The sequence below is a fragment of the Nematolebias whitei genome, chromosome 15 (genome assembly GCF_014905685.2).
Source record: "Nematolebias whitei isolate Nwh7 chromosome 15, NemWhi1, whole genome shotgun sequence".
Classification (NCBI taxonomy): Eukaryota; Metazoa; Chordata; class Actinopteri; order Cyprinodontiformes; family Rivulidae; genus Nematolebias; species Nematolebias whitei.
Genome location: NC_056512.1, coordinates 21448212 through 21458146, shown reverse-complemented (window position 1 = coordinate 21458146; position 9935 = coordinate 21448212). Strand labels below are relative to the sequence as shown.

General features: G+C 39.6%; 2 protein-coding genes across 2 annotated transcripts in view; one reads left to right on the top strand and one right to left on the bottom strand.

The window, feature by feature from the left end:
- The window catches only part of top3a (DNA topoisomerase III alpha), a 37384-nt gene extending 33409 nt beyond the window's left edge, over positions 1–3975 (bottom strand). Inside the window, exons 1-8 of the mRNA XM_037689468.1 lie at positions 3751–3975; positions 1714–1773; positions 1542–1615; positions 1379–1454; positions 1031–1139; positions 763–906; positions 427–597; positions 232–332 (exon numbers count right to left, since the gene is read on the bottom strand). Coding sequence (XP_037545396.1) covers positions 232–332; positions 427–597; positions 763–906; positions 1031–1139; positions 1379–1454; positions 1542–1615; positions 1714–1773; positions 3751–3975 — 960 coding nt within the window. The remainder of the gene's footprint in view (positions 1–231; positions 333–426; positions 598–762; positions 907–1030; positions 1140–1378; positions 1455–1541; positions 1616–1713; positions 1774–3750) is intronic.
- A 3142-nt stretch (positions 3976–7117) lies between these two features.
- smcr8a (Smith-Magenis syndrome chromosome region, candidate 8a) overlaps positions 7118–9935 on the top strand; it is a 13070-nt gene continuing 10252 nt past the window's right edge. The window contains exon 1 of the mRNA XM_037689467.1: positions 7118–7783. Within this exon, the coding sequence (XP_037545395.1) occupies positions 7131–7783 (653 nt within the window). The 5' untranslated portion in view covers positions 7118–7130. The remainder of the gene's footprint in view (positions 7784–9935) is intronic.

Sequence of the window (9935 nt, the reverse complement as noted above, 5' to 3'; positions counted from 1 at the left end):
ATTTTTCCTTTAAAATGTTACATTTACTCAGATTAAACTTTTGATCTGTCATCTATGTTATATTACGAATAAAATATTGACATTTGCCATCTCCACATCATTGCATTCAGTCTTTATTCACAATTTGTTTAGTGTCCCAACTTTTTTGGAATCTGGTTTGTATAACAGCATTGTCACACAAGTTTACACTGATTTATATTTATACACAAAGTCCTCAGCTCAGTTACAAACCTCCATGCAGATCTGGTAGAGCACCAGGCAAGCTGTGTGATTAAAGAGACGGTTTCTCTTCCAGCTGAACTCCACAGTGTCCTCCTCAACTTCATGAAGCACTGACACACACACGGAAAAAAAATTAAAACAGCACTTTAACATTTGAAACCATACATCATCAACTAATGTTTATGTGCAAGAATGAATATTTACCTTTGATCTTGTAGAAAATCTCAGGAATGAAGGCCTGAATGGCTTTGAAGCGCTCCACCACAAAGCCCAGAGTGGGAAACTGACAGCTGCCGTATGAGATCAGCTGATTGGCAAGGGATTCTGGGAAGATCTTCTGCAGACGAAGTGTCTGGAATCGAGTGAAGGATGCTCCTGTAGAGGATGAAAGCAAAGACAAGAGGATAACATTGTCAATTTGTGTGGTACATTTTCAAATAGACAACAAAGTTACAGAATATTCTGAACCCATAGCTGCCCAGTCATTCTGTAATTTTGAAAAAAACTATAAAATGTGAACTTAAGAGAGCAACACATTACCAATTCGTAAATCCAGCTCCTGGCGAACTTCAACAGCATCGCTGATGTTAGAATCAGGCTCTGCTAGCATCTCACAAGCTCTCCGAATCGTGTTAGGAGTGATCTCAGAAAACTTTGCCCGAAAGACTTGCAAATTGGGCTTCACTAAAAACCACACAAATAAAATGTGTTTACCAAAACCCTTTAGAAGACAAAGATACACACAGCTTGTTATTCCTATGCTATGGATAACTCTGCAAACTAATTTTTACGTGCTTTCCTACAATACCTGCTCTGCAAACATCGATAATCTCAAAGCCAATGTTTTCCCCCTCCCTGTCACAATCAGTCCAGATGATCAGGGCCTGACATTGCCTCACTTCCTTCTCCAGAGTTCGCTACAGAAAGAAAACAGATGAAGAAAATGAGAGGAACAAAAACAAGAAAGAAAAGAATTGCTGATGAACATAATTAGGCTGTCGTAATACTGGAACATCCAAAAAAAAGTCTAAATTGTATCATCAAAACCCCTAATTGTTCAGAGTAGCCAGAGAATAACCTAATTTTCAAAATACATAAAGCTCAAAAATATGTGTTTTATCTTTTTATAAATTCATAGCGAGACAAGTAGGCATACCTTGATTTGTATCATATTATCTGGACAATACTTCTCAACCTCTATGTCAAACAGCAACACAGGATTGCAGCTGTGCCTGTGGTGACCAAAAAAATACAAACTGATCCAATACTGTGTCAAGATGGTTACACTCAAAAGGAAAGACACGCTTGTTTAAACTTACCATTTCTGGAAAGGTGCCTTAAACTCCAAAGCAAGTAAATGTCCTGACACTGATGTCGTTGTTACTGTCACATTCTGATAGAAACAAAAATCAGAGACAATGATTGTAGACAAACAGAAAAACAGACTATCTTTCCGGTGCAGATTTATTCTTTTTCACTGTATTGGCTTACCTGGCCAAAGAGATGATACTCAAACTCATAAATTTTATTAAACTTTGACATTCCTTCCCTCTGAAAAAAGACGACAGTGAGATCTACATCAAAGATTTGTAAATACACTGGAGGAAGAGATTACTCAATACCAAAGACAACAGCACCGTTCTGTTTTTTCCTCTTCACAGTTTTGTGGTTATTGTTTTGACTTTTTAAACAGGAACCTAAACCTACTTTTATTTTGATTCAGGCTATGTAAATGTGTCATAATGTCGACTATATTGCAAGTTCAAGACTTCGTTGTCAGAGAAGATGCGTTTAATTTGACTGTTTGATTAATAATTCAGTAATTAACAATTTATTTGATTATTGTAGTCATGTTGTTTCCACCTAATGGCATGATCAAGAACCACTGTATTGACCTTTCCTCTCTAGCCCCGCAAGAGAAACAAGTACCCGTAGTCATTAATCTGGGAGAGAAAATGGATCCTTACATGAAACTAAATACAGGTACTCATATAAACATGATTGTTAAATCCTGTTTTGTTTTATTTTTCAGTTGAGGCGACTGTCTACATTGAAGCCCATATTGTCCAAATGTAATCCTGGGACAGTAATATGCTTTAACATCCAGGCTCGATTACTGCAATGTGCTTCTTTTTGGAATCAGTCAGACCTCCATTGCATTTTTACAACTGGTTCAAATGCTGCAACCCAATTTTTAACAGGTACAGGCGAAAGAGAGCACGTTACTCTAGTTCTGGCCTCTCTTCACTGGCTCCCGGTTCACTTTCAAATTAATTTTAAAATCCTTCTGTGTTTTTAAATCTCTGAACCGGTCTGGCTCCTCTTATCTTGCTGATCTGCTGCAGCCATGTCCCACAGCGCTCCCTGAGGTCAGACCAGATGCTTCTATTGGTTCCAGGAACCCGTTTTAAGCTCAGGGGTGACAGAACCTTCTCTGTTGCAGGTCCAAAACTGTGGAATGAGTTATCACTGCATGTCAGGCAGGCTCCATCTCTCACTGTTTTTAAGTCTCAATTAAAAACTCACTTTTATTCCCTGGTTTTTGACACTGAGTGAGTTGATTTTAACTTGTCTGTATTCTATAATGTTAGCCATTTAGTTATTATCTTTATCTATTTTGATCTATGCATTTTATCCTGTGTTCACTGCTTGTTTGATTTTGAAGTACAGCAGTTTGGTTGACCTTGTTGCTGTTGTTAAGTGCTCGATAAATAAAGTGGTATGGTATTGTAATGTGCTTTATGTTGGGGTCAGTCAGGTCTCCCTTTCACGTCTCCTGCTCATCCAAAATATTTCAGCTCGGCTCTTAACAGGAACTCAAAGGTTTGATCATATTTCACCAGTTTTATCCTCCCTTCACTGGATCCCTGTATGTAATAAATTCTCCTGTTGACCTTAAAGTGCCCAAATGACCTTACACCCTCTTATTTCTGTGAGCTATTTCAAACATATGTCCCGTCTTGGGCGCTGAGATCATCTGATCAGCTGCTTTTGGTTGTACCAAAAAAAACCAGGCTGAAGCTCCGAGGAGATCAGGCTTTTTCAGTCGCAGCTCCTAAACTTTGGAACAATCTGCCCCTCAACATTAGACAGGCAACTTCACTTCTTGTTTTTAAATCTCTTTTAAAAACACATCTCTTTTCACTAACTTTTAGCACAATGTCATTTGATTTAGTATTTTATCGTTTTGTGTTTTTCTTTTGATGCTTTGAATTCATTTTGGGGGTTTTCCCTTTAAATTAACGCCATAGTATTTTTTTTATTATTATTATTGTTGAGCACTTTTGGTAACAACTGTTGTTTTTAAATGTGCTTTAGAAATAAATTTGTCTTGTTTGTGATAACTGCATCGTTATTGTCATGATCCTAATCATACCAGACAATGATGCTTATAGGTTGTTATTGTTGAGTTTTGGACACATTTTGACCTTACTAGGTTTATGTGTTGCTGAAATGTTTTCTGATCAAGGACTGGTAGTGCAAGCAGAACCATTATGTATCTGGGGTGTGCAAGAAGAGGAGACTAACCCTCCTGGCTCTGCCGCTGGACATGATCTCTGAGATCCCTTTGGCTGCATCGTTCTTCTCAGCCACACAGAGGACCCGCTTGATTTGAGTCCGGCTCCGGATCATGTCTGACCACCACGGTGTCTCCGGGCACCGGCCGCTCCGGGTCCCCCAGAAGGACCTCTGCTGAAGCCGCGTCAGACCCGACCGAAGCGAGGATCTTCCGAGGAGGTGCAGAATCAGCATACCGGGCGGGTGTCACGCGACGCGTCCTCTCCTCCCGAAATCTGCCCAGCTGTTAGCATGTTAGCTGACGGGGCTAACTAAAGCCATTACTCTTAAGAAAAGTTGTTGGAGGACGCTAACGTTGTCAACTGTTGAATAACTTTTCGGTCGATAAATAAAATGTTGAATAAAATAAACTCGAACTACTTTCATGAATAAAAAAATATCTACTGGTACCTCATCAAGTTGTGACGATTAGCCTTATTTACAAAATCCGCGCGTGCTAGTGGAAAACTGCCGTAAAGAAAGACGTAAAACTGTCGCAAAGCTCTGGCGCTGGCAAAATCTTACTAAATAATTAATTCAAGTTTTCTTATTATTATTATTATGTACAAATGTACTAAATGTTATATTATGATTACTGTATTTTAATTAAAACATAAAAGTGGCAAAATATTGCATGAACTGGACAGGGGAAATAAAGTAGAAGTTATTTTGTAATGATCTACCAATTTCTCTTTGTACTTCTTTTATTGAGGAAATGCTGTGATGATTCTAATCAAGCATGGGCAGCTCACAAGGTTATTAAAATGTACTTTGGGTTTAAAAAACAAACACACAAACATTTCAGTGCTTTGTTCCTCAGATAAACTTCTACAACAATTTAATGTTTGGAAACAACAAATATGTTCTTCAACTTACAGTTTTTTATTTTAATAATTTAGTTTCTGTTGTACCCATGGGCCATTCGTTTGGCTTGAGAGGCATGCTTGAGAATTGTGACAAATCTGCCTTTTTTTAATTGAATCTTTGTTTTAGTTATTTATTATTATTTATTTATTTATTTTATTTTTGCTATGGAAATAGAGTCCAGATAACAAGATTTAACTTTTTTTTTCGTAGAACTAGTAATGTCAAGTCAAGCAAGGTTCTTGTCATTTACCAATCAACCTTTATTTATACAGGTAAATCCCATTGAGCCTCGAGGACTCATTTACAAGAGAGACCTGATTTCAACAAAGAAAGATGACAACAATGGACAACAGCAACAACAATAAACAGTTATAAAAAAGCATACTACAGTTTTTTTGTTTTTTTTTTAACAAATAGGATGGCTAAAAGGAAAAGGTAACAAAACAAAAAACAGCTAGATTCCAAGACAAATGTAGAAAACTAAAAACATGTGAATACATGTGAACATTTACATGTGGTACATGTGAACGAAATTGTGTACACAGGGTCCCAGTTACATCCAACAAAAGTATAAATTGTAAAAGAAAAACAGTAATAAGATCTGAGAAATATGCTAAAACTAAGAACACACAAAACACTAATAGTACAAAAAACAATACGCTGAACAACAGCAGCACGAACCTGAGTCTGTGTGAGCAGGTGAGCACGAATGAATACAGCAGTGTGAAATAAATCAGTAGCACAAGATCATCAACATGGATAGTCAGCAGCACATATCAACAATCAAATGGCATTACAGTGATTTTCTTTTCTTTTTTTCACAGTGATTATTCTGGTTAGAGATTCATGAGTCTAACAGCCTCAGGGTAGAAGCTGTCCCTCAGTCTAGTGGTTCTACACTTAATGCTCCTCAACCTCCTGCTTGAGGGGGCCGGGACAAAAAGTGTGTGTGCAGGGTGAGTGGGGTCCTTCATGATGCAGGTGGTCCTCTTCCTGCATCTGGAGGTGTAGATGTCTGTGATGGTGGGGAAGCTGACTCCAAGTCTTCTGTGCAGCCTTCACCACTCTCTGCAAAGCTTTTCTTTCTGCAGCTGTGCAGCCTCCATGCCACACGTTGATGCTGAAGCAGGATGCTCTCCACTGCACACCTGTAGAAGGAGGTGAGGACTGAGCTTCCCAGACCAGCTCGCCTCAGCCGCCTGAGGAAGTAGAGTCTCTGATGAACTTTCATGATCAGGCTGGTGGTGTTGTTGCCCCAGCTGAGGTTGTCATTCAGGTGCACAGTACTTGTAGCTGTTCAGGGGGTAGGTGTGTTTGTTCCATCTTAAGTCCACAACCATCTCCTTCATCTTCTTCACAGTGATGTGAAGGTTATTCTCTTTGCACCAGCTCTCCAGGTGTTCTACCTCTTGCCTGTAGCTGGACTCATCATTGTCTGTGATGCATCCAACCACCGCTGTATCATCTGCAAACTTTACAATATGACAGCCTGGATGGGTAGGTGTGCAGTCATACATGAGCAGAGTGAACAGGAGGGGGTTCAACACACAACCCTGGGGGGAGCCAGTGCTGAGGGTTATGGTGGAGGAGAAGTTGTGGATTCTCAGATTGCGGCTGTTTGTTAAAAAAGTCCAGGACCCACTTTGCTAATATTTGATGAGTTTAAATAAATATAGGCACTAAGGTTTAAAGACTCGTCTAATAACCAGATAATAAAAAAGTCAACAACAAATAACTTGTTTTTCTATGTAAAATGTTGAAATGTTTATTTTGTTGCTGTTGAATGTTCAGTGTGTAAAAATATTGCAATCAGGTAAAAAAAAAAAAAGAATTCCTCAATAAGTGAAATTTTGGCATATGTATGCATACTGTGTACCCATATAATACGCCTAGTTAACTAACCGAGGTATTTTATTTTATGTTTTCTCTTTGATTGAGAAGGTTCCTGTTACAAAGTGAATTTCCTCTGGGTGGGCGGGGCTTATGTCACGTGACCAGCAGCGTCCAGCTGAGTAAACATGGCGTCTGTCTCTGGATGTGAGCAGTCTTTGAAGCGTCTCTGTCTTTAAACGATGTTTGTGTTTTGCCCACTCGCCGGGCTTCAGTCCAGACTTCAGTAACGTGACGGACTCGACGCTTGGAGACATGAAGAAGAGGAGGTCGGACGTCCTTCTTCTCGTGACGGTCTGCTGCCTGCTCGGACGCTGTAATTCATAATTGTCGCTTCATTTTTGCTCTTCTTAACAAAGGCTGGGAGCTGCATTGTTAGTTCAGTTACCTATCCCTCCTCCTTTTCCTCCTCATTGACATACCACTGCAGGGCCACAGCTGGATTAGGTGCTTATTTTACTGCCATACGAAAGGACTTGGTTGTTGGACCAGTTCGGTCCCTTGATCAACACCTCCGGTACCAGTATGCCCAGTCTGATCGGACTTTATGTGGCTAAGTGTACCGCTGTCTGTTGTGTTCCGACAGCATTTCTATGACTAAAAGTGCTGCTGCTGTTTCTCATGCCTCTCTTGGCCATAACACGATGATAGGCTCTCCGGATGTGGTAGCTTTCACCAGAGAGGATGAATATGGGCAGACCAACCCAGAACCCTGGGATCTCCCAGAGGAGTTCTCTGTTCCCTTGCACCCCCTGGCTTACTCCAATCCATGGGCCAAAACCTCCTATGCCAAGTTCACCAAAGACTTCATTCTCATCTCTGAGTTCTCTGAGCAGGTGGGCCCCCAGCCTCTCCTCACCATCCCAGATGATCCCAAAATCTGCGGCACCTTTGACCTTAACTACTTCTCTCTGCGCATCATGTCGGTGGACTACCAGGCCTCCTTTGTGGGGCATCCACCCGGAAGTGGCTACCCAAGGCTCAGTTTTGTGGAGGACTCCAGGGTCGTACTGGGAGACTCTAAGGAGGGGGCGTTTGCTTATGTGCATCACTTCACTCTTTACGACCTGGAGGCGAGAGGCTTCGTGCGACCTTTCTGCATGGCGTACGTCGCAGCAGATGAGAGGAAAATCATGCTTCAGTTTCAGGAGCTTTCCCTTCGCTTCTCGCAGGCTTCCGAGTGTCTGAAAGCTGGGAACAGACGAGCATTCGCTAAGGAACTCCAGAGGAAGCTCCAGGACCTTGAGTAAGAGTTTTAATACAAATGGTTTTCAAACCCCATATGATGTTCATGAACGGTTTTGTTTTTAATATGCAGTCATAGAAAAAGGAAGGAACACAATGCAAACCACCTGGTGCTTATCAGGTTAGAAATCAGATAAATATGAACTCGCATGAACAACATGCGACCTTTAACACTTAAGGGCCTTCACTGCTTCCATCGATGTTGAGAGCTGCACTGCTAATCAAATGCATTGATTAACTGATCATCAGCATGTTTGCTCCTTTATAAAAGCAGAGTTGTGCAGCTCTGCAACACAATATTAAAGAGAAAAGACCAGCTATTATTGTTGCTGCTCTTCAATCGGGGAAGACTCACAAGATGTCCATTTGACATACTTTTACAGCAGGAACATCTTTTCAGAAGTATTAGGAAGTAGTTTGTCTTTAAAGGCGTGAATGTCCCAGCAAGTTCACCCCAGTTTGAACTCAAGGTGTTGGGGAATAAAAATGCTGATGTCTGAAGAAAGGTGTCTCAGATTTTTCAGGTCCTAGTTAGTAAGTCAAAGGAAATAGTCGATTGTTTTAATGTGATGTGTAAATGTCCTTAAAGCTGGGTCCTTTGAGCAGCTCTGAAAAAAATGGAGGTTTGAGTTTTAGAATTTCTCGTAGTTTCATACTGAACAAGTTAGTTTGGTTTCCTCATCACAAATCCTTCGATTCTCCAGACAGAGCACACTTTGACCTTTGATTACAGGAGGTAAGGTACAACAACCTGAAAAAAACCTGAACAATTAAATTCACTTTAAACATTTTAAGTTAACAGAATAGCCACCAGAAAAAACTGCTTTCTAAAATGAACATGGCCGAACAACTTTTGAATAGTTGTGTTGAAAAGAATAAGTCACAAGTTTTTACAAGCAGCGCCCTTTGACAAATGAAACAAGGTCAAAATGTTTGGACGACTTTTGCAAAAACGGCAAATCAGCATGTACGCCTCATGCTCGCTGAAGCACAGTGATGGAACGGTAATGATTTGGATTAGTTTGACAGCTACAGGACTTTGTAGTCATTGATTTGGTCATAAACTCTTCTGTTTACCAAAGTATTTTGCAGTTAAATGTGAATCTGATAGCTGAAATTAAAGAAGTTGAGTATTTAAAAAAATGGAGTGTATACTTATTTTTTCATTGTGTGTAACTTTTAAACTATGAACATGTGTGCATGTTATGTGAACAATGTTTTTCTACGTTTTTTTTGTAACTGTTTAGTAGTTTTCAAGATAATTCTGCATTTGTCAAGTCTGATGATAAAACATGACACAAGAAGTGGAAATCAATCAGCAGACAAATATGGTTATCTTTAAAACCCTGCAGCTTGTGATTTTTAAACAGAAATAATTAGGTCTGATGATCTAGATCAGAGGTCTGCAACCTTTATGATCAAAAGAGCCATTTTTACACCTTCGTTAACTAAATTAAAAGTGTTCAAAGCCACAACAACCTGCTACAACTGTGATTATCAACTGGTGGCTCATGGGCCACTTTAAGCTTGTTGGAGGGGGCTGTTGTGGCCACTAGGGGTGACAGTTTAAAGTCAAATCAACTCTTATTTATAAAGCACATTTAAAACAGAAGCTGTTACCAAAGTGCTTAACAAAAAAACAATGAGAGTAATTTATTGGAAATTAAAATGATAGTACTGAAAATGTATTAAAAGCATCATATAACACAAAACGCAACCAAAAAAATAAAATAAATAAATCACAATGTGTGAAATGCCAGAGAAAACAAATTAGTTTTTAGAAGAGATTTAAAAACAGGAAGTGGCCTATCTAACGTTGAGAGGAAGACTATTCCAAAATTTGGGGCTCATGACTGAAAAAGCCCGATCTTTTCCGAGCTTCAGTTTTGTTTTAGGAACAGCCAAAAGCAGCTGGTCAGATGATCTCAGTGCCCGAGAGGGAACACATGGTTCCAGTAGCTCACACAGATAAGGGGGTGCAAGGACATTTATGCACTTATAGGTTAGCAGGAGAAATTTAAAATCAATTCTGGTTTGCACAAGGTTGCAGTGAATAAAACTGTTTTAGTACAAGCAAACTTAGGAGATCCTGTTAAGAGCTGAGCTTTTATAAAGCTAAAATGTCTTGTGACTTTTAATATTTATTGATTATA